This window comes from Thermobia domestica, chromosome 4, assembly GCF_964235325.1.
Source record: "Thermobia domestica chromosome 4, izTheDome1.hap1.1, whole genome shotgun sequence".
NCBI classification, from domain to species: Eukaryota; Metazoa; Arthropoda; class Insecta; order Zygentoma; family Lepismatidae; genus Thermobia; species Thermobia domestica.
In genome coordinates, this window is record NC_137457.1 from 2,678,436 (window position 1) to 2,704,185 (window position 25,750).

At 35.2% G+C, this 25,750-nt stretch overlaps 1 protein-coding gene across 1 annotated transcript in view; it reads left to right on the plus strand.

Moving 5' to 3' along the window:
• LOC145683611 (solute carrier organic anion transporter family member 74D-like) overlaps nt 1–25,750 on the plus strand; it is a 73,091-nt gene that overhangs the window by 18,285 nt on the left and 29,056 nt on the right. Inside the window, exons 5-7 of the mRNA XM_081754950.1 lie at nt 12,210–12,374; nt 21,059–21,248; nt 24,092–24,233. Of these exons, the coding sequence (XP_081611076.1) occupies nt 12,210–12,374; nt 21,059–21,248; nt 24,092–24,233 (497 nt within the window). The remainder of the gene's footprint in view (nt 1–12,209; nt 12,375–21,058; nt 21,249–24,091; nt 24,234–25,750) is intronic.

The following is a 25,750-nucleotide window of genomic DNA, read 5'->3' on the forward strand; positions in this document are numbered from 1 at the left end:
CACGGATACAAAAATATATTCCATATTTTTCATTTTTATTAATTTAAGTTTACTATTTACTGCTTACTTTCAAACATAATGAACAATTACTGGCCAAAGAATACAAAAGTCAACATCAATTTTATCAAACACTAGTCAAACGGAAAATGACGTTCATTGTAAGACATACGTACAATTACGTATGTTCCATTTCATGTACGGAATTAGAAAGAAAAGTACTACCACATATGGTGGACGTAGATCCAGAAATATGAAACCTAGCGTAACTTGACCTAACCCAAGCCTTAACATCATGGACCTACTCGGCGGCACAAAGTCCAAATATTCTTCAATCATACTTACAATAAAATAAAAGAACAAGGCATAGTGCTTAATTTTTTTAATAGGGGTATTAAAGTCAGACACGGAACACTTTAAACAATATTTCACCTGCCGTTGTGAAAATAACTCGAATTTAATATAAGCGCCACCATAATGTTTATATTTAGCTATTTATTTATTTATTTTTACAAAAAGTGCTTACGTTTCGTCAACCATTCATTTCCCTTTTTCTTGCCACTATTCCGTTACTTATGGACAAGGGCGTCATTTAGGGGGGCAGAAGGGTGCAATTGCCCCCTCCCCAACAGTTTGAGAAACACCTATACTTTAATCAATTGTATACTAATATACTAGTACAAAACATAAAAGTCTTATGTCGGTGGTGCTCTTTTCCCCCACCCCAAGCGAAGTCTGAAATGACGCCCCTGCTTATGGATCGCTCTGGATCAGTGGTAGAGCGCTTACCTCTGGTACGTGGGTTCCCTAGTTCGATTCTGGTTCGTCCAAATGAGCTTGTGGTGGACACACACCGTGTGCGTGGATTTTCTCGCAGTTCCGTCCCTCGATTGTTTCCTCCCACTTTCTTCATTCCACCAATTTCTTCACTACCATTCATCATCACCGTCTCTCTTAGCCTTGGACCACAATCGAGGGACGTTAAACAATTTTTTTCCTACTCCGTCCTTGCGCACAAGTAGAAAAAGAAATTAAACCTGATTCAGGCGTTGCTAAGTGCAGAAATTCGTAACTATTAAGGTAAACCAATCTAATATTGGTGTCACCTCCACAGTTTTTTTTTTTTTTTTTTTTTTTTTTTTTTTTTTTTTTTTTTTTTAAGAGTGACCGTCATATGACAAGTTCGATTGAAATTGCTCAATGCGTTCCAGAAATGGAATACACACACACACACACACACACACACTAAATAAAAATCTCATTTAACCTAGAACAGCTTCTAGACGAAGCTCTTCAACCCCTAATTGATTACTGCCGTTAGGACAGGATATTGAAAACGGTCAGGTTAGTCGAGGATAGTGACTCCAATTTTCGTTCTAACTATTCAAAGGTCTCTTTCCTCTTTTCTTACGAAATAGCTTGTTCCCTATACCACTGACAGGTCATAACGTTAGAAACGGCCAGGTAAATTTTTGGATTGCAGCTGATTATGATCTAAAGACCGTTTCTTCATTTATCTTTTCGTACTTGGAACACATTGCATTACAAACATTATGAGTACTATGGCAAATAGACAAAAACTAATTCGAAAATAAATTTTCCTTAATGAAAACAATATTCAAAAATTTCAAGTTCAAATAAGTAAATAAAATAATCACACTGGTAAAGATATTTGCATATAACACTAAAATTTATTGAACTATATTTTTCTTCAATATCTTCAGGTTTTCTTTCAAGTTGAAAAGAAAAACAATAAAATTTAACAAACTTCTTTGTATGGCTCCAAAACTTTTGTTACATTTTTCGTTGCCTTCTGGTCTAAACTGAATCTAACACTTGCCATATATTCGTCCAGTTCCGTGTCCAGTTCTTGTTTTGTGGGAATCCTTTCATGATCTGAAGCTGTATTTTTGAGTCGTTTCGTGGACCTTTTTAATCTTCTGTTAGTGCACCTTTTAAGGAATGGTTGCTTCCAGATGTTATTCTTTTTAAAATTCACACACTTTGTTTCCAGTTTGATCCTCGATTCAAGTTGTTTTGCTGGTAAAACAGTTCTACACAGGTTTTCATTTTTGTAATCAGAACTCTGAGTTGGTTGTGTCCGTTTTCTGTTGTTGTAGAATTTCACAGCACGAGGCTTCGTATCATTTGGATAGAATTCCACAGACATGTCATAAATTACTGCTACTTTTCGTTTCTTATGATCAGCACCAGAACATCTTAGATCAAACTTTTTTCTAGTTTGAAATTTCGAATTTTGTTCGCAGTGAAACAGTACCTTATTTTGAGATTCGAATTTGTTACTGTAAGATTTATTTTTATCATTTTGTTCAAAAACACAAGTACGTGTAATCAGGTCGTTTCTTACATCTACAAAGTTAGAAGGGTCGGCTCTTAGACTAGCAATTTGTAGATGTTCTAGCCTCCTTTGTGCGCCCATTTTGAATTTAAAAGCAATTAAAGGTCCAAATCTAATGCGCATATGTTTAGTGAGGCGATCAATTTTTAATTGCATAGCTAGCGATAAAGAGGACGTTTGTCGTTGAAAACGCTCGCCTATAGTCATTATACTTTCTGTTGATTGCTTGACTGCCATTTTTAAAGGAAAGCTTTTGTACGTTGAAAAATATACGTGAACACCGTTCCAACTTACACCGCCCTCTGAAACTTCAGTGTCACTATGGAAATCACTTATTGTAAATTAACAATTGGTAACAATCAATCACGTGTCAGATCATTGTTTTGTCCCACACACACATAAGCACAAAAACCATAGCTTTGAATCTAGTGTTAAATTTACATTGTTAGTATGTACAGTCATGTTCAAAAAAATATTTGCTACCAACCTTGTTTTAGAAGAGCATATTCTGGTAGTTATACGTTGAAAATTCTAATGCTTTGACTTTTAAAAAGATCTCGATTAAAAAAGAAAATCCGTACTTGTTTGAAAATGAAATGAAATGAAATTTTTGAGGTTTACGTTCCCGGTTATGCAGGCTAGGCTAAAGGAGACGGTGAAGATGAGAAATGAATGAAATGGTGGAATGAAGAAAGTGGAAAGAAACGGGAGAACCCCGAGGAAACCCACGCACACGGTGTTTGTCCACCACAAAGTTCACTTGGCGGGAGCAGAGTTTGAACCCGGGACTCCAGGCATCAGAGGTGAACGCTCTACCACTGAGCCACCGCGGCCCCCTGTGCTTCTTGATTTAATTCCGAGTGAGTGAAACTACAGGGGTTTGCAAGGATAGATGGATGGCCAGTTCTATTTTTAACAAGGCTGTACATTATTAATAATGAAATATGTGTGTTACGACATCTGAAAGTTAGTTTGAAATTCACTAAACAAGTCTAACTCTATGACGTAAGGAAGACGAAGGTTCATCGCCCCCACAAACAAAACTTTCTTCTTCCCAAGTAAATTCACTCTCTACTCTTATTATCCATTTCCTTAGTCTCCCATCTCATTTTGGTCTACCCAAAAGTCTCTTATTTCTTGGTTTCTCAAACTCAAACAGAACTCTGTGAACTGCACGTATCAGACTTCAAGCATCAAATTATAGTACACATAATTTATCAATAAAATAATTAGATTTTTATTTCCTCAAATTGATCCATCTCCGCTGGTCTAATGGCTATAACATGCTCTTTTGGTGTACGTGGTAACGGGTTCGACTCCTGGCGGAGGAACATTAAACTATGAAGTGTTACAGTGGTTGGGATTAATTCTGAAATTGTAGGTCTAAGTCTCTGTAGGCTCAGTGCTGAAAGTCACACACTATGCTTCAACAAACAAACAAACTCAAACCCTTTTATCACATTATCTTAACACATGCACCCCGTAAATTAATTTTTGAATTCTAATAAGCTTTTTGGTTATTGCTGCCTATCGCTTATATACAGGGTTTGTATTGTATACAGGGTGGTCTATTTATAATGATAGTAATAAATGTCTCAAAAATTGTAAAAGGCAGAGAAGCGAAATTTTTGCACCTAGCAATTATAGGGAGAGGGACAACGTCCTTGGTATTTTGTATCATCATCGGATGAACACTGGTATTTATTTATTTATTTATTTCGGAAAAACAACAGGCACATGCCTAATTACAGTTTTCCCTTATTGTATGGTAATACACTTTAAAATACGCATATAATAACATAATAGCATGACCTCAATTCGATCGTAATACACTCTAAAATACATATATAATAAAATAATAATATGAAAGCAAAATATACGTCAAAATACAGATAGCACGATATACAGGATACAGCAAATGTATTTAGAATGAAAATTTTGTTTATAACTAAAAATATCTATATCTGGGTGTTCTTGTGACATCTTATTATACAATATACATATTTTTCTGACAGGATACATTTAATGCATTAGTCCTTTGCGCTGAGAGATGGAATATGTCATTATGGGGTCTCGTTGCTCTATGTGAGACGCGAATTTTGATTTCTGATAACAAATATTCTGAATCTATTGCACCATGAATTATTTTATGTAAGAAAGATAATATGAAATGACTTCTTCTGCTTTCAAGAGATTGTAATGAATATTTGTTTCGAAGACCTTCGTAGTTCTCAAATTTTGGGTATCAACCCAATATAAAGTTATTTTTTCTAATAGCACTATGTCAGATTATTATATATTTCAAATCAACATGTCAAACGAAAACTTAAAATACCACATGTATTATTCAGTGTTGCAAACTAAGGATGTTATAGTATCATACACATTTAAAGTTTGGAAGCTTTTATCACACATAAATCACAACTAAAATGGACAGGATAATGCACATTGAAAGTACCGGTACCTTAGCTTTGGATACCATGGTCATGGTACGCCTTGTTTCGAATGAATAGGAACGAAGTTTCACGGATTGAAAACTTTGAATTTTTTTGAAAGGCTTTATTTCGAAAACATGCTTAGGTAAGTATCATATCTAGTTGCTTGTATGGTGTGAAATGTACGTACAGATTATTTTGCCGTTTACAGCACTTCGATATCTCAAAGTGTTCTGGAGATATGATAAATATTGCTGAAGTTTGTAACATTGCTTAAATCATGTAATTGCTAGAACTTGTAATTACGGCTACTAAAAACTATTGCTGTAATGCTAAAAAGGATAAGGAAAACAGCCATAATTTTCAATAATTTCCACAAATACAAATATCTAGAACGTTGTCCCCCCTCCCTATAATTTTTTGGTGCAAAATTTCGCTTCTATGCCTTTTACGATTTCTGATATAGTTATTTACTACTATCATTATAAATGGATCACACTATATAAGCCTTACACACACATATGTATAACTTTGCAAAGAACAACCAACAATCAGAATTAGAAACGAAATCAATTCCTCTCTAATTATGAACAATATTTGGCAATTAGTAACGTACTTGACAATAAATATGGAATAAAAATTTCTATTAAAATAAGAAATTAAAAAACAATATGAAAAATATATTTTTCTACTATTAGATTCTAATTATATTGTATTTGTCTTTTTCACTTCCCTTCACAACACCTCTTGAGACTCTCTTAGGGGTCCTGACCACCAGAAAACTCTTCTCTAGTTCAGCAAAAGTCACACCGTTCTGTTTCAGACCACTGTTTGAATTATGTTTCATTGTTCTGAACATGCCTTTTGGCTTGCTCTATAGCTTCCGCCAATTTTGGAGCCTTATGTAGAACGAATGGGTCAGTGTCAAATATAGGAGGGGAGAAGATAGAACATGTGGCTAGTTTTCGATACCTGGGTAGTATTATTAGTAATGATATGAAATGTGAACGTGAAATAAAAACAAGGATAGGAATGGCGAAAGAAGCCTTTAGGAGGAAGAAAATACTATTTTGTGGGACCTTGAATAAAGAGTTGAGAAAAAGACTCAAATGCTTCGTCTGGAGTATTGTACTGTTTGGATGAGAAACATGGACATTACACAAAAATGACTAAAAACGATTGGAAACTTTCGAAATGTAGGTGTGGAGAAGAATGGAGAGAATTAGTTGGGTTGAGCAGAAAACGAGTGAGATGATGTTAGAAATGGAGGGAAAAAGAACAATTCTAGATATCGTTAAGAAAAGGATGAGAAACTGGTTGGGACATTGGCTAAGAAAGAACTGTATCAAGAGGACATGCTAGAGATATGGTGGCAGGAAAGATATGGAGGGGGCGAAGGAGAGTACAATTAACGGACGATACCAAAACAGAGAAATCGTACGTGAAGACAAAGAGGTTAGCGGAAGTCCGTGGAGCATGGAAGCTTCTCAGTTGTGGCAAGTTACCTACCAATATTGGCAGAATTCTTATGATGATGATGGTGATGATGTAGATTTTGCAAAAGCAAAATCAGTGATGATGAATATGACATGAAAAAAAAATGTTTGAAAAGAAGAAAGCAATGATGATGATTATGGGATAAAAATAAGTGTTAAAACGACGAAACTTACTATGATTAATATGATGATAAAAATAAATGTTACGAGGAAAATAAAGTCAAAGATAATACATTTGGAATGAAAATAAATGTCAGGAAGTTGGAAATAAAGATGCTGAACATAGGATGAAAATAAATTTTAGAAAGGTAAAATCAATGGTCATGAATATATGGTGAAAAAAAAATTGAAAGGAAGGAGGTGTGGGGTTAAAAAATATTAAAAAGACGAGAGTAATCGTGAACAAATAGATGAAAATAAGTCTTTAAAAATGTAATGTTGAAGATTATTCTTGTCCTTTAATTTATGACAAGAAGGAGTCACTTTCATTTGTTTGTGCAAGTGTTATTGCGTGCTGAAGATTATTCCAGTCTTTTCGTTTGGTTTCATCTATTGCGAAAAAAGGAATTAACATTCAGCTCTGGCATCTGTTTGCATCAATCGCAAGGTTAGATATAATGCAGCGTATAGCCATCTAATATTTTTATAGTGTAGCATATACAAAGGGTATTCAAAAAGTTTTGCACAGTGGTCTCTATTTTTTTTTTTTTTTTATTTCTTGCAAGAGAAGAATGAAATTTTCTGTGAACATACTTCGAATATTTAGCTGTACACTGAACCTACTCAATGTGGCCTCCATCAGCTGTGACGCATCTGGTCCAACGTTCTTTCCATGATGTAAATGCACTTTGGTAAAATTCTGGGGATTGACTTTTACACCATCGCTTGACACAGGAAATAAGGTCTTCCTCACTATCAAATGTTTTACCGCGCAGGTGGGCCTCCAGACGACCAAAGAGGAAAAAAAATCAGACGGAGCCAAGTCCGGACCGTAGGGAGGACGAGGAACAATTTTCCAACCCATTTTCGTGATTTTCTCCTGCGTCACAAGGGCTGTATGGGGTTTGCCATTGTGATGGTGTAGTCTGATGAGCTTACCCTGAAGCTGTGGTATGTGGGTCTTGATGGCACGTCGCAGCTTGTCCAATGGCAAACAGTAACGGTCCTTGTTAATTGTGGAGCTTGTCCTTGGATGATTTGATTAATGGTCTCCTTATTCACATCACTCACTACCGTCGATGGTCTACCGCATCGTGGATTGTCCAGTAGAGAAAAATCACCTTCTTTAAACCTCTGCAACCACCGCTGGATACTGCTGCGATCCAATGTGTCCTCCCCATAAACAGGGAGCAACTTCCTGTGAATCGATGTGTCAGTCAATGCCATTCTTGAAAAGGAACTCCATCACCGAGTGTTGTCGCAACCTGACATCTACTTCACGGTCCATTATGGCTCACCTGTAAATAAAAGAAAATACTTTTATATACCAACTTATAGCTAAATGTTCCAAGTATGTTCACAAAAAATTTCATTCTCCTCCTGCAACAAATAAAAAAAAAAAAAAATAGAGACGACTGTGCAAAACTTTTTGAACACCCTTTGTACTAACCTTAAATTTATGAAAGGACGAGCGTATATATGTGTAGGTATAAAGTTTATTTCTGAAAAGGAATTAGCGTATATCTACTACCAGCAATTCCAGTATTACACCACTGAAAGAAACATCTTTTCTGGACCAATTAGGATTGAAACATTCGAAATGTTAGCTATTAACCGAAAGTGAATGGTAGAGGCATTTGGTCAACTGATCTAGCAACTGGATGACGTAATCACATACAAATTTCTTTACTTTCGAGCAGAGTTGCCAACCTCAGAGAAGAAAATTATCCATTTTCCTCTTGAAAATTATCGTATAATAAAAAAAAATATCGTATATTCCGTGTGCAGGTGATAATTGTAAAATAAAAGTATAATACTACTACTAATAATAATAATATGTAATAAACTTATCTAGTAATCTTGGGTTTCGAACTCCAAATCGGAGTTACTGTTCTTTTTAAAATTATTATTAACACTATTCAGAACAACAACAATATTTCCACTCTCTAAATTGAATTTAAAGAAGATACAGGGTTGTCATTTATTAATTCTTAGATCGTTATTGATTTATTTTAGTGGGAATGAGTATTAAAAACCTCAGGGCGTGTGTTTTATAATTATTTAACGCACATCTACAATTTATTTGAATATTCAAAAACTGAAAAAAAAGTGTGCATTCTAAAATTATTGCATATTCACTTATTATCGCAAATTCATTACCGTATATAGCACTAAGGCTTAAACTATCGTATATCACGATTAATTATCGTATTATTGGCAAGCCTGCTTTCGAAAGTCTACAAGATGAAAGAAAATATTATAATCGTAAAAACATGAAATCAAATTAAATCTTAAAGTTTTTCGTCCCACGTTTATCCCCGTTAGATTAAAGAAGACGGTGATGACAAGAAATATATGAAATGGTGGAATGATGAAAGTGGGAGGAAACGGGAGAACCTCGAGGAAACCCACGCACATGGTGGTTGTCCACCACAAAGCTTACTTGGCGCGAAGTGGGATGAAACCTGGGATCCCTGCACCAGAGGTGAACGCTCTACCACTGAGCCATGGCTACCCGAAAAGAATAAAAAATGTACTTGAAATTTTAATAGGCAATTTTATGATATCTTTGTGGAACAATAAAGAAGACTGTATATGCAGATATCTAATTACCTCAGTATTCAATGAGTTGGAATTGACAGCCAATTTTAAGTTTTTTCGAAGATGTTAAATGTATTTTGCTCCTCACATCCGAACCAAGATCGGTTTACTGGTGATAAAGATCGAAAATTGTAAGTTTATATGGTGGAGATTTACTTAGGCCATATCTTAGAGAATACCAGTAACTTGTAGGTTAGTGGCCTATTCCCCCAATATATTTGATGACATCAACAATTCTACATTCTCTGACCACATCTAAATACTTAAGAATTCAATGCGCATGTTGGGACATGTTTTTCGATTTATTGAACTACGCCCTGTTTCTTCCTTAGCAACTTTTTATAAAACTCTAATAGCGCCCAAAATCGAACACTGCTCTCCCATATGGGCCATGGCCTCACCAACACATCTCTTTAGACTTGATTCTATTGTTAATTTCTTTATTGCAGTAGTACTCTTTCGTATTCCCTCACTTCGAATATTACCTAAGGATGGACTCTTGCGATACCTTAATATCCAGATTCCGGAGTACGCAGAAATAACTCTGACCTGAAATTTCTTCACTGAAATAGTTAATGGAAACTTGAGATCGGAAACATTACTTCAGGAACTATCCTTATGTGTTCCTTCCCACATAACCCTGAACACCCATCTATTTCATCTTGTCCACCCTAGATTGGCAATTATATAGAGGTCTCTTTTTTACAGAATACCGAACTGTTATAATCATTTAACAACTGGTGGACATTTTTTCGAGCTACCCTGTGTTTGAAAGAGCAATTAAACAAGTTTTGGCGAAATAATATTGTTTTTGCTCTATTTGTTGACATTGCTTTTGTTCTTGTTGTTTTTCCTTTTTTTTCTGTTTGTTAACATTTCCCTGTGTAAAATGGCAAAGTTATGCTATATCTGGGAATTTGTTCAATAAATAAAATAAAAAATATCTCCTCTCCATGTATTGATCACTCTGGTATGTAAAATAGTTTTTTAAAGTTATTTTTAAAGTTTATATTTAAGCTTGATGGTGCTTTTGTGTGTTTTGATATTGGTATACAGCTATAACTTTTACTATTAAAAATAACTACTTTTAAACTAAGCTATTTTTTATTTACAGGTACAGATACATGCACATAAACTTTAAATGTACTTTATTAATTATTATTTTTATGTTACTAAATAATATTTTTTACAGTATTTATGACAAGCTCGGTCGTATATTTCAACTTTATTTTTGCTTACACAAATTTATAAATTATGCGAAAGCCGGCCATTTTTATGCCCCATTACAGATTATTAACAGTACTCTCACACTCTTAACAAACTATTTGCTATACCACATTCTCCACAAATTATTAACTATTACACTCTTCCACATTCTTCACATATTATTATTACACATACGTATATTATTGAACGTTTAGACCAACCCATAGACGAATTTATAGATTTAAATAATACGAAATATTTCGAGTCTTTGTTTCATCTTTCTCTATTACGGTTTTCTTATTGTTTACAACGATTGTGCAGGCAGTTACAATTTTTTCAGAAAATAACGCTTGTAGTTTGACGCCTAATCGCTTGGAAATTAATATGACTACGAATACAGGTGTGATAGTGACCAATGAAAACGTCTCTAAAAATTTTGTTCATAACCCAGAAATAACTTCTCATCGATAACTCTAGAATAAAGCATTATAATTTCTCTTAGAAAATTCGCAAAAGGGGAAGAAAAAAAAAATAAGTGTAAGTTTTATGTCGGATGTTTTGCCTTGTAGGTTAAAACAGACGGATGATTAATGAAAAGATGAAAATGAAATGAAATGAAATTTTTGAGTTTTACGTCCCACGGTTATGCCGGTTAGGCTAAAGGAGACGGTGAAGATAAGAAACGAATGAAATGGTGGCATAAAGAAAGTGGGAGGAAACGGGAGAACCCCGAGGAAATCCACGCACACGGTGTTTGTCCACCACAAAGTTTACTTGGCGGGAGCAGGGTTTGAACCCGAGACCCTATGCACCAGAGGCGAACGCTCTGCCACTGAGCCACCGCAGCCCCTAATGAAAGTATGTTGAAAGGAATAGATGGTATAATAATGTGGAAGGAAACGGGAGAACACCGAGGAAATTAACAGACGTGATGTTGTCCACCACAAATTCATCACATGACCTGGAATCGAACCTGAAAACTCTTGCGCTTCAAGTGAGCACTCTACCCCTGTGCCACCGTGCTCCTCCCTTCCCGTGAAAAAATAGTTTACTCACGAAGTGAGTTGTGTTCCCAGGACTTAGTCAAAAAATTTCTCAACAGTTTTGAAAAGTACAAAAATACCTCCAAGTCCTTCAATTTCATGTGTAGAATTTTACATATATGAGGAAGAATCAGAAATTAACGATACAAGGCTGATATTTCTGGAGTTTCATCTGGTATAGAGGAATGGGGAAGTGTGCGGTAATTGTAATACATGGAGTTGGCAACTGTGCAGAGTTTACCCGCGGCGTTAGTTGTAGATAAACACAAATGGTGACTCGTTAAGGAAACTGGTTTGGCGAAAAAATCCTCTCAGTTATTCGATTCCTGTGGGCGAAACACGTAACCGCGGCTGAAATTCACCGGTAGCAGGTAGAGATCTATCGAGAAACTGTAATATCTCGTCAGCATGTCGCAGAATGGTGTCGAAAGTTTGCGGTTGGTAGAGAAAACGTCATCGACGACGAATAGAGTGACCGACCCACCACGGCATTAACACATTTGAACACGTGGAGGAGCTGATTCAGGACAAGGAGGATCACGTTACGGCATCTGATGGCAGAGTTAAGAATGTTGTTCGGAAGCGTTCGTCACAGTGTGCACGGAATTCTGCAATACCGGAAAGTTTGAACTTCGTAAGATAGTGGCTGAATACGCAAGGACAGGACTTCTACAAGGATGGAACCTTCAAATTTATCCCACGATGCGATAAGTGTGTCCCAGCCGATATAGAGCCTATGACGAAAAATAACATAATGTATGTACTATCTGTTGGCTTTATTGGTTGTATGAAGTAATATATATACGTTTCACTGCAGGCTTGGTAACCTTAGTTTCCGATCACTTCTCGTAGTTCTGCAAACATAACCTACTTGAGATATGAGATTATAAAACAATGTTTATTTTTCTTCCAGATTTTGGACAGGCCGTATCACGCTTACTCAGAAATAAAATATTAATGTGTAACGTTACTGGTTCAGTATTCTACGTGCTTGGAGCTTCAGGCTATATGACATTTATTCCAAAATACATGGAAATTCAATTCAGTAAGGCTCCTGCCGATGCTAGTTTCGTAATTGGTAAGTTTGAAACTTTGTGTAAATATGAAGTGAGTACATTTAAGTTTTGCAGGAAGTTAGATTTAGTTCATCTTCATTTGGTTGTTATTTCTTTACTTTAGCTGTTAGTGAGGGTGCGAGTTGCCGAGAGGGAACGGCAATTTTCCCCCCAACCATATTTTGATCCTACCTAAAGAAACTAACTGAAGCATCCCTATTAGTAATGCTTCTTTTCTCCCTCCTCATCAAACATGTTTAGTGATAAAAGATCTGAGTATATTGTCAAATTTTATTGGGTTTTGTCTTTTCATGTACTGTGAAACCTCTCTAAAGCGGACAGCCGCGGGGAATCAAAACTTGTCCGCTATAGAGAGGTGTCTGCCTTAAAAAGGTTTCAATATTTTGTTACGTGAATTAGTAAATAAGGTAATATTTCAATTAGAAAATATATTTTTGCATGAATCATGTATTTACGAATAATACCAAAAATTTACGCTACCTGCATTATCCTCCGCCTTCCAATACTCTATGTTTCAGGCACAAAATGGAAATAAGATGTTATAGTTCTCTGCACTTTACACTTATCACTACTTACTACGTTTTCAGTATGTTGCTTAGATTGTGGGTTAATTGCAGTTCAGTATTGTCTTTCTTGAGACAATATGCGTACCCGCGGGCAAAAATACCAAACTTGCCTTCTGCTTGGTTAAGATTCCAGAGGGACAGTAGCATAACGTGGCATTTAAAACGGCGGGCAACTGTCAATCACTTTTGTGTCTAAAACACCTTGAGTGGGAGTGGGGTACAAGCAAAGAACATAAGGGTGTTGTTAAACAGAGACGCTTTGTCTGGGTTGCTGAGCAGACAGTTGAGAAGGCAAAATGTCACAATGATTCCTTGGTGACACACGTATGAATTACTAAAATGTATTTTTACTATACTTTTCAACTTGTTTCTAGAGAAAGTGTCCGTAATACGGAGGTAAATAATACCTATAAAGATAGAAAAGACTGTCCGTGTCTGTACTAGAGTGTCCGCTTTAGAGTGGTATGCCAATGTATTTTTTTCCTATTGCAATGTTTGGGGATTATAAAATATGTCCGTTACGGGAGGTGTCTGCTTTATAGAGGTGTCCGTTAGTAGAGTTTTCACTGTAATTGTAATTTGTTAGTTGTATTCCGAAATGAAATATGTAAACTCTTCACTCTTGGCTTCTAATTTTGTACTCACAGCTACCACAATATACATATTCTTTTCCCCTGTTTTCATTGACGCCCAGTTTAACTATTTTATTGTCACTTGCAATCGTATCCTTATGCTCTCCAATTAGTTGTCGGAGGTAAATGTGGAATGACGATGTTATACTAACTACGTATAGCAAAGTCATATAGAGATTTGCAAACGTTTATGCATTATATAATCCGCAGCAAAAAAACCTGCAACATGAGCATGTAAGTTTATTGTGAAACTACGCCTAATAGCCCAGAGAATCAATATAACGTCTAAGTGGCACGAATCACGCCAGGAAAAATCTCGGCGTCCTGCCATGCACACTCATTTTGGAGCAAAAGACTTCGTCGTTTCACAATAAACTTATATACTCATGTTGCAGGTTTTTTATTGCGGACTGTACATACTGTTATCTGCATCATATTTGTACATATGTGTGTGTGAATTGGACGGGAAGAAGAGAGGGACTGTTTTCTCTTCATTCTTCTCATTTAGCTTTTCATTCTGCTATACTTCTACCGACCTGGCCGTCCCATTACTTGTGTAAAGATATATGAATTTGTTATGTATTTACATACATTATGAGCGATCTTATTTCGAACCTTGGGATATTTTATTTTAAATTGAATTTAATGAAAAACATCGTCGTTTAATCTCTGTTCTAGTCGCTTTTCTATTCTTTTTTTCTAAGTTTATGTACTTTACAAATAAGGAAGTTTTCTTGCTCCCTGTCTTATTCTTACATGGGTAATTTCTTAAAAAATAAAACAGCAGATTGTATCCCTGTCCGCATTTCTGTCATCACCTCACCTATGGTTAATCTATGTAATCTGCACTTTTTGACGAGACAGAAGAAACTTTCAATGAAGTAGGATATTAACCCGGAAGGAACGTTGAACAAAACGATTGGAAATGTTTTGGAAGGGGTAGTTGAAGTTGGATCTCAAACCAGGCAAGATGTAGCAGCGCGAGCAACGATTTTAAGTTTCCCTAAAGTTATACTTTGCTCTATCTTTAGGAGCATTTGTCACCATCAACGTTGTATAGTTGTTGACAACAATGTGTTATCTTTTATAAAGTAACTTCAATTTTGGTTAAGTCAACCACCGCTAAAACACTGACTTCTTTGGTTGAATCGCGCTATCTCTTAATTTTTAACTGTTTCCCCGCTGAGGAGATCAGAGGAGATTTATGTGTGGACGAGCGCCGATCCACGAAGAAACCACGAGGAAAAGAACACCAAAGTCTGCAAATGAGTACTAGTAGATTAACCAATCCTATTTGTTATTTCCTTTCACACCTATTTCAACCCTTTCAACAACACAATCTGTCTCTTTTTGTGTATGGTCAATTTTATTTAAATACAACCCAGGTCAAATCCCATGCTTTATGCTCTACCAAATACAGAATTCACAAAATCCTGGTCGCAACTTGTCAGTTCTGACATCCTCAATGTACGATTCATTTACACGTTATTTGAAGTTTTGAACTGACAAGGGTCAGCTGCACACTTTTATATTCCTGTACTGAACTCTACGTACACTGGTAACACTGTAACGTGAGAAAATGACACTTCGTTACAACATAGCATCCAGCTGAACACTTCTCACTTTCTTTCCCCCTCTCCTCACTTTTTCATGTACATAAGCTTATTTAATAACTTACTATTTGGTCTAGGAATTAATTCGTGCGGGTGGACAAGAGATGGCGCAACGAACGGAGCGTCCCACAGTTCCGTGTATCCACACATGTGTTGCAAACCCCTGTAATCGCGTATCGTTCGTAGTATAGGGCAGTGGATTAAAGCGTCAACAACACCAGTTTGTAGTTAAGTGAACATGGCGCAATTTGTGCCTGATAAAGTGTTTTTGCGGGGTGTCCTGCTGCATTACTTTAACATGCAGAAAAGTGCGACTGAAAGTCATCGTATTTTGGTGGAAGTGTATGGTGACCATGCTCTAGCTGAGCGAACGTGTCAGAAGTGGTTTGCACGGTTTAGAAGTGGTGATTTCGGCTTGGCAGACCAAGAGCGAGCTGGACAGCCAAAAAAATTTCAAGACGAAGAATTGACAGCATTGCTCGAGCAGGATTCGTGTCAAACGCAGGAACAACTTGCAGCAGCATTAGGCGTTGATCAAACAACAGTCTCCAAACGCTTGAAAGCCATGGGAATGATTCAAAAGATGTCACATTGGGTTCCACATGAATTGAAAGACAGAGACGTTGAAAGACGAAAAACCATTTGCGAATTGCTGCTTCAACGACAGAGCAGAAAGGGGTTTCTGCATCGAATTATTACGGGTGATGAGAAGTGGATCCATTACGAGAACCCTAAACGAAAAAAGGCCTGGGTGAAACCAGGTGAACCAGGTCCATCACAACCAAAACGAGATATTCACATGCAGAGGTTCTGCTGTGCATATGGTGGGATATGAAAGGTGTGGTGTACTATGAGCTGCTGCAACCGGGTGAAACTATGAATGGAGAACGTTATCGACGACAATTAATGCGTTTGAAGCAAGCTCTGGCCAGAACACGACCAGAATGGGAGAACAGACATGATAAACTTATTGTTCAACATGATAACGCTCGCCCACATGTCGCAAAACCGGTCAAAACCTATTTAGAAAATGTCGGATGGAAAGTTTTACCCCACCCGCCGTATTCACCAGACGTTGCTCCTTCGGACTACTACTTGTTCGATTGCATGAACAACGATTTGATTGGACAGCGGTTTATTTCTTCAGAAGATATCAAAACATGGGTCTCTGACTGGATCGCTTCCAAGGATGAGGACTTCTTTCGCCACGGAATCCGTACATTGCCTGACAGATGGGCGAAAGTGGTGGCTAGCGATGGACAATATTTTTCTTAAGGTATTTATGTATTTTGTGTTTGTACTACAGCTTCAATGTGTGCGTACCAACCGCACGAATTAATTCCTAGACCAAATATAAACAATTAAACTCAATCCAAAATACTGTATTAATAAATTCAAGGCAAAAGTTAGGAATACTCTATTAAATAAGTCTATTGTGTCTATGAGATTCTTCATGAAGAACACAAACAATAGTTCCAAAACAGCTATTACAATTGTTATATTGTGCTTCTTAATCTTATTTATGTAAATAGTAAGTTTATAACTACATTGTAATCAATTAACTAGCTTTAAACAAAATATATGATAATTAAGTAGATTTTGTGACATATTCTACATCAAGGTAAAATTTCCACACGTATTTGGCACTGAACATAATAAATACAACACAAAACACGTCCTAGAAGAAAGTATATTATAAGTGCTTTCGCTAAATAGTTCATCAGATCAACAGAGAGAAAGAGAGAGAGAGAGAGTGAGAGAGTAGAAGAAAACTAAGTGAACAAAGGAATAACTAAAGAACGTTAGAGTACATCTGTGAAATGTTCAAGTGGCCGTGGCCGTCAAATTTTAAAAATACCTTTTTAGTTTTCTATTTTATGATTTCGATTTCTGGTTTTCTTTCCCTACTTATTTATTATTATTATTATTATTATTATTTTTTTTTTTTTTTTTGATTGATTGGTTGAATTAAAGTGAAGTCTCCCTTTTAAGACCAAGGCTATATAATACCTGGACCTACAGCTTAAAGTGGGATCTGAAGTCACAGGAGCTCCCGCCAAGAAACATTTTTTAAAAATACATAATTCTGCACGCTTAAATTTCTTCTTAATACTCTTACCCTGGCCCATTAGTTTTATCTTTCACCACTTTACTCTCCGTACTTTCAATTTGACAACATCATCATGTGATTCAAACATGACTTCGTATCTCCCTTTCGGTTCTTTATTATTGCTTTTCTTTCTTCTTACTTTTTTTCTACTTGCTTATCTGATGAAGGATGTAGCTAAAGACTTAACAATTTTATATATAGTTCGATTCCATAGAGCCACCTTTCATGTTTCCGAACATTTAGATACACAGGAACACTGGAAAGAAATAATTAAGAGTCAATTTTGAAAGAACCCTAAAATCTATAGAAGAATATAAAATTAATTGTAAATATGTTAATAATTCACAAGATGGCCATCCTGTTTTGAAGATGAGGTTGAAAACATGACTACACATCATAAATCACTTTATTACTTAGTAAGGGCATTTCCTGTAGAATACGTTAGTTTTCAAGGGATCCAATATCAGACATTTTGCATATTGGCAAATCCATTGAGATGAAGACTGACCTTGTCTGACATCTACATATGGCTTATTATACATGAAGTGTCATAAAGTAATAAAATGACGTACGGTGTGCAAAATGCTAGCCATTTCACCAACATCGTCTTCAAAACAGCAAGGTCATATTGCGAGTGATTAAAATGTATACAATTAGTTTGCATACTTTATACACCTGCTTCAAAAATTTACCTACTTTGAGGTTCATCTTCTTCTTTTAGTTTCAATTTCAAAATGACCCATATTTTTGGGACACCCTTTACAACAGACTTCCATTTTTTGGTGAATTTCGATTTCACTTTACTACTAAAAATAAGTAAATAAAAATAAAATTTGTTCCTTTTTGATAAATTTAACTAGTAGTAACACCAATTTCATCTACAAACCTGCTCTAGCTTAGAATTACCATAGCGGTCCATTCTTCAAACCACAAATATCACAATTGCCAAGTCCCAAAACAATTGCTAGCTATATCGAGGATTTAGCATACTTTTAAGATTATTCCTGGTGACATGGTGGCTCAGATAGTGATGGTAAATTCCAGGGAAAATATTTTTCGGGAATATTCCCTGGGAAGATTCCCCAAAATGGGAATTTTCCGGGAATTTATGTACAATCGCAAAGAAAATTCCATTCTATTACTATGTTTTATTTATCTTTAGTATTATTGAATGTATCATGTTATGTTGTTATTTGTATCTTGTATCTTATTTGTGTCTATTTTTTTTCTTTCTTTTCTTTGTAATGATGACAAGGGTTAGGTGACAGAGCAGCCTCCGGCTGAACCTCGCCCGCTGAAATAAAGAGAAATTAAATTAAATTCAATTCAATATTATGATTTTAAAGTTAAATTCGTTTTCATATCACAGTATATTTTTACTGTTGTCCCCAGAGTGGTCTTTAAAATGTATATTCTGAACGGTATTATATTATTTTATTAATATTTTATTATATTCAGAAAGTACGCATAAATGTATATTTACTTACACTATGTTCTATGGAAGTAATCATGTGTGAAAAAATGGTATAGTAAGTTCACATACTTTTAAATTGCTAAGCAGTTGAAATTTATATGTAAGTGGATTTTCTAAATTTGACTCTACTACTGATATTATAAACATATTAAATTTTTAAATGTTATAAACAAATTAAGTTGGGTAACTGCCAGAAGACACATATCCCACCATTTTATCAACATGTGCGCATAAATATTTATGTTCACAATATTTGAAAGATACTGAATTATCTTTATAATTTTGCACGTAACATTGCCACACAGGACCTCTATTCCTACCCATTTCTCGAAATTTCATGCGTTAACTCACATGTAAGTGAAGTCCGAGTACCTCTTCAGAAATTCGGGTCAAAGAGAGGAGACAGACCGACGCCTATTACTAACGGTAGTTCGGGATTTATTTATAGTAATCATCTCTATTTCTACGTAATTTCTACATTACTTTACAAACTGGTTCCTTTTCATCATTTATAAATTAGCACTTTGCTTCCTTTTAGTGAAAATGGAAATGGAACTCTAAAAAAATCACGTTATTAGTTATATAAAGTGCAGTCAACGAATCTTAATTTTTTTAACCTCCAAATTATTTAAAATCTGGAAGTAAATGATGATAAATTAAAATAAAGTAATTAGTCATATGATTCTTATAATTTGGAAGATAAAGTAAAGAAATGGAAATGAATTCCTTCCCGGGACTTTATATGCCAGGGAAAAAACCCGGTAATATTCCCATTTTTTATTTTCCTTCCCACCGGGAATTTTCCCACTGCCCATCATTAGGCTCAGACTAGTCCACTTATCTCTGGCACGAGAAATTCCTGGTTAAATGTCAACTTACGTAAGTTTTTGGTGTGTTTTCTCAGGATTCCCTATTTCCTCCCATATTTCCATTCCACTAAGCTCTTTCAGAATCATTTATTTTCAACAGCGATATGTGTCGTCCTTTAGCCTGCAGGACATAAAAATCGGACGTTAACTTTAAAAAGTTCGAAAAGTTAAGATTATTTGTCTCTCATTCGCTTCATTAATAAACTCTGTGCCTTCCGAAAGAAAAATAGAATGCATATGGGTTTCAGAACATATATAGAAATATATTTAGAATAAACAGTAAGATCTGACAACAGACTCATTTCTGTATAAGTTACTAGGTTAATATTTGTATCATGTAATAATATACATACAAATATAAGCTGAGAAAATTTTGAATTAAATAAAGATATAGACATTTATAATATGTGTAGAAGAGATTACTTTCACATTAATTAACATATAAACAAAATGTAACATAGAAGGTGTGTTCGGAAAGTAATGTCACGAAGGCTACAAGTATGAAGACAAAAACACTTATTTACATAATTATAACAACAATAATACCTGTATATTAAAATTCTTCTAAATAGTGTCCTCCTTCGTCGATAAATCTTTGCCAGCGGCATGTCCAATCTGCGAGGACATCCTGGAAGACTTGTTCAGGAAGTACTTTTAAAGTTATTTCCCAAGCTGCTCTCACGTCGTCAATTGTTTTGTAACGATGTCCTTTCAGGAGGAATTTTACATAGGAAAACAAAAAGAAGTCTGCGGAGCCAAGTCGGGACAGTAAATGGCCGGGCAGCGTTGCCACGTTAGGTTTGGCCAGATAGCTGCATTGCGACTTGCACAAAAGACGAAATAGTGGTTTACGTAATAGCCCGACCTTCACCTCTGAGAACTCGGAGAAAACTGAGCAAGCACTCGCTCGATAGTTGACTTACACCACAGTGGATAGAGCACGCTACAACGTACAGTCTCTTCACAATAAAATGTATGACATTACTTCCCGCACAGACCTTGTACATGGGTAAAACTTATTCAACATGTTACCCACTGTAACAAGAAAAGAGAAAAATTTTTAATTCAAAAAAATTACAGAAAAGGCATCTCCTATAAAACTCTTTGTATACTCTTCATGAGTTTTATAATTTTGATTGTAAGAACATGCAATTATGTTTTCCAATTAACAAATCCAGTATCATGTATACGATCTACGAATCAATAAATTGAATTAAACTTATATACTTAGAAGAAATTAGTGATATTTTGAGATGTTTAAAAATCAAAAATCTCAAAAAAAATCAATGTTGTGAGAATGTTCGATAAAATGTAAATATCATATTTGAGAAATATATTTAAATTCACCAACATGTGAAAAAGTGGAATATTCTTGTCCAATTATTGTTGTGTGTAGTATTCAATTTATTTACTTTTTTAAAGGTACGTCCAGCGTGGTTGCAATGGCCCTTGGATTTCTAATATCTGGAATCGTAATCTCAAAATTCAGACCAAGTGCTCGGAAAGTGATGATGTGGAATGTATTTGTGGGATTTGTATACATTGCTGGCGAAATCATGTTTTTCACAATTGCTTGCTCTAACAATATGCATGGAATGTTGCCTAGTGGACAGTGAGTATATTCATCCATTTATTTAATTATGAGCAAAATGCCTGTGTTTTCATATGGAAAGACATAAGATTTATGGAAAATATCTAATTCTCTCTCTCTCTCTCTCTCTATATATATATATATATATATATATATATATATATATATATATATATATATATATATATATATATATATATATATATATATATATATATATATATATATATATGATTGATAGATAGATAGAGATAGATAGATATCTTAGAGCAAGTTCTATTTCACTGAAGTTACGTAAGTATTCATCCACGTTCTTCCACTTAGAGATCACATTCGTAAAAGTCAATCTAGGGCACATGGAGAATATTTATACAAAATTTTAAGGCTCTACTTTTTATAGGTATCCGATTCTAGATCTGAAGAATATATAAAAGTCCTTGAAAATTCATTTTATCCTTTAGGAATATTTGTAGTTATTATTACTGTAAAAATGATTTTATATCTTGTTTTATAAATTAAAACAAAAACACTGTATTTGTTCTCAGCACTCTAAACATTTTAAGTATTGACTAGTTCTGCACCATTTTGCATAAACGTATATGTAATATGATACACAGTATGATTAATAATTCAAACCAATAGAAATAACAGACATAAAGATAAAGATGCGCTTCGTCTCACATCCGTGTAATTTCCAGGAAATTTTATTTTCATTCATTAGCTAAGAACTGTTTTGTAAAAATACCTCTGTTATTTAAATTATAAGTATTAAATTCGTGAACCACCTGAATTTTATAACAATGGGAATGTAAATAATGAAACAATTCTTCCCAAAGGACGGTGTAACAAACCTAATGAAACAGTATGTCGCCGTCGCAAGTGTATATTGTTTACCTGACCATTCATTCATGCCTACTAAATGATATTATTGTGGGAAGAAAAGAATATCGTTACAATCTTACCAAAGTAATATATACGAGGATAAGTGAAAAATTATCCTCAATGTTGACATAACTCTTCTTGCATTGTCCATGCTGATCTCTGTCATCGTTTGTTTTATTGTTATGCTGTTGTAGTTATGCTATGAAAGTCTGATCCTAATTCCCCCGCTTGTGTTCCTTTTGTTGCAGATAGATCATGGCCGCTCCATTAGAAGTTTACACCAAAGTGGAACAAGGAGCAGTGATCCGATTTTTGTAGTCGGAAGGTGTATCAGGAGCCGCAATTCATCAAAGACATTCGGCACAATACGGGAACAGTGTCTTGCCACAACGGAGTATTTACTAATTGATTGAGAAATGGTAGCACAAGTGTTATGCACGAATAAGGAGCCGGGCGACCATCTACGGGAACAAATGACGACAACATTGAGCGTGAACAATAGACAGACGAGTGACTATTGATAAAGTGGCTCATCGTCTGGAAATTAGTCATGGTTCTGCTAACACTGCTCGTTGTTTCTCTTTGGTGTAAACTTCTAATAGAGCGGCCATGATCTATCTGCAACAAAAGGAAGACAAATGGAGGAATTAGGATCAAACTTTTATAGCATGACCACAACAGCATAACAATAAAACAAACTCCGACAGAGGTCAATACGAACAATGTAATAAGAGTTATGTCAATTTTGCGGATAAATTTTGACTTACCCCCGTATATATATATATATACCTGAAGTACGGAAATAAAAATTTCCCATTACTGCGCACCACTCTAGATTTTCAAGATCTTGATTCTCGCCTGCTTTATATTAAGAATATGGATTTACCTCCCAAAAAAGATAAAAATTATATAAAAAAAACTTTCAACATAGTAATTATTAAGTTCAATTATGAAATCTGCTTTAACACAGCATTTCCTTTTTTAATTGTAGCTAATTGTAAACCTTCTGTTAAACATCCTGTTTGTAACGTCCTCGTAGTTAATAGTGGTTTAGCTCTTTTAGAAAAGAAGCTTAACTTCCATTTGTACCATAGTATTAGTTAATCGTTTAATGTTTTTTTTTTTTAAAAAAAAAAAGTCCCTGAATAAAGGAGAAGGTAATTATGTTCCAAAAGTAATATCCATTTCCGCGAGACTATCCGAAAGAGAAATCGCAGGCAACCTCTTATATAATAAATAAATAACGAATATTCTAGATAGAAAGAAGTGTATATATATCGGGTGTCCTAAAAATGGCGCCCACCAACCACAGAGTGTTACTCTACAAGTCAAAATAAAGCAAAACATATATATATTTGTATACCTTACGAGACCTCGTCTGGAGACACAAATTGCACTATGTGGCAACGTCGCAAATAAAGAATCATAGACTAGATCTAGTAACCTATCAAATAATTATATCGATTCTTTCCAGAAGTCGATATTGATTGACGCAAGCATCACTTCTTAGTGTAGCAATCGATTCAACTGCTTGTTGCATTCGTAGAGCAATGCTAATAACTCCAAGTTAATCTGCGACGTTGCCACATTGTGAAATTTTGATTTCCTATAGCGGCTGAAGGAGGCCCCGGAGGGCAAAAGATCATATAGCATTTTCGCTTTATTTTGGCCTCTAGAATAGTGATCTGTGGTCCGTGGGCGCCATTTTTAGAACATCCGATATATATTAAAAAGAAATACAGCCTTGTATCTAAAATGAACTACAAGTGCAAAATATCTTCTAAACCTCTTTACAGTTTTTTACAGCTGGTGTGTTTTTGTGAATTTGGAATGTCTTTTGTTACAAATTTTTGTTGTTTGAATATATTTGAAGTTGTCGCGAATATTTCCAGAAGAAAATGTTGCATCAATTTAAAAAAAAAAAATAAAGTACATAATACATTGTATTTCACATAAGTTATAAAGGTATTTCTTAATTGTAGATTAAATCTTAACTCAACATGCAACACCAACTGTAATTGTGAAGGAACCAAATATGAACCAGTTTGTTCAAAAAATTTCACAGCATTTTACTCTCCATGTCATGCTGGATGTATGAATGTTACAGAAAATGATGGAATCAAGGTGAGTTTTTACTAATATTTCCATAAACAAAATACACAAATGTTCCTATGCATGTGTAGAGAATTTACATATTAGCACTAAAATCTGGTCAAGATTGCCTGACATAAGCAGGATGCGTCCAATGTTGAAGTTGCATTCAATCACCTTCCAATGACACACAACGTATAACCAGTAGTAATATTACTATGAAGAAGAGGCTAAGCATACCTTGCTAAAATTCGTTCACTTAATTTGCTTCATTTAAATCACTTTACGCTTATTAGCAATCAGCAGGTATCGCTTTCGCAGCTTCGGTGGTATCACTGTGGAGAAATGTATTACCTATGGTTTGCTTTATAACCACATTGTAAAGTTGTTATTCACATAGGGAAGCTACACCATTAAAATTATAGCACAGTTATAGTGACGTAGGTAACAAAATACAATATTGTAATATTCGATAGAATAACGATACACGAGTTTTTCCCCTTATTTTTTTTTTTAAATATAAAAAATGTTTATACAGTTTGTACGCAAGATTACAATTAAGTAAAACTCTAAAAGTTCTTCCCTCTATAATTGGACCTCCTGGCCGGTGTAGCTCGAAGGTTTGAGGGTTGCTGGTTAAGAACGAACCTACCCGCTGGAGCTGGGTCCAAAGGAACCTCTTTTCCGTTGCTGCTCAGAGGTAGGGTTAATATCTTGTAAAAGCTTTTCGGATCTGCTCCTGACTTCCAACCAATGGATGATTTCAAAAGAGCTGAACTCAACTGGTTAAAACATTAAAGGACATTTCCAAAAAGGGATTACAGAACTTTTTCCAGATCGCTCTCAGGTCTCGACGATAAGATGAGCATAAAGCACCGAGAGGTTCGGATGTTTCGTTTCGAAATCCTTATGGACACCCAGACAATCGCTTAGACCGAGACACACAAAAATACTATTCACACATGAAATGAAAAACACGTTAAATAATATAATAATATATTTATTTATTAGATGCACTATATATATAAAAATAATTATGTAGAAGAAAATAATCACAACACATAACACTGATATGGATGTGGACGATTAACTATTTCAATAAACATGAAATTACACTTTACTTCGGTAAGCACAAAATCACACGTTACATTTCAAAATATGATAGCCCTTTAAAATTGTATCACATATATATACGAATGAAATATTATATTTTGGAGATCATAACAAGCTCTTTTCTCACACCACTAACTGATGCACATTGGGGTTAACACTATGTTGGTAACACTGAAAGTAATCCCACGGCGTAAGTTCCTGGCTGCTGTGAGGAGAATCTGTAAAGAGTTGACAGTAGTATTCAGAAGAACAAACACAGGCAGTCGAAATGTATAATTCAGGAAGTGGAGAGGACCCGTTAACTAATTATGAGCACATGGTTAAAAGATCGGGGAATTGACTAAATGGGCTCGTCGCTAAGAAGGTCCTTATGCGACTACAAACTAGCTTATGCCCCTCTTTTTTAACTGCATCACAAAATAAAGTAGGGTGTTGGT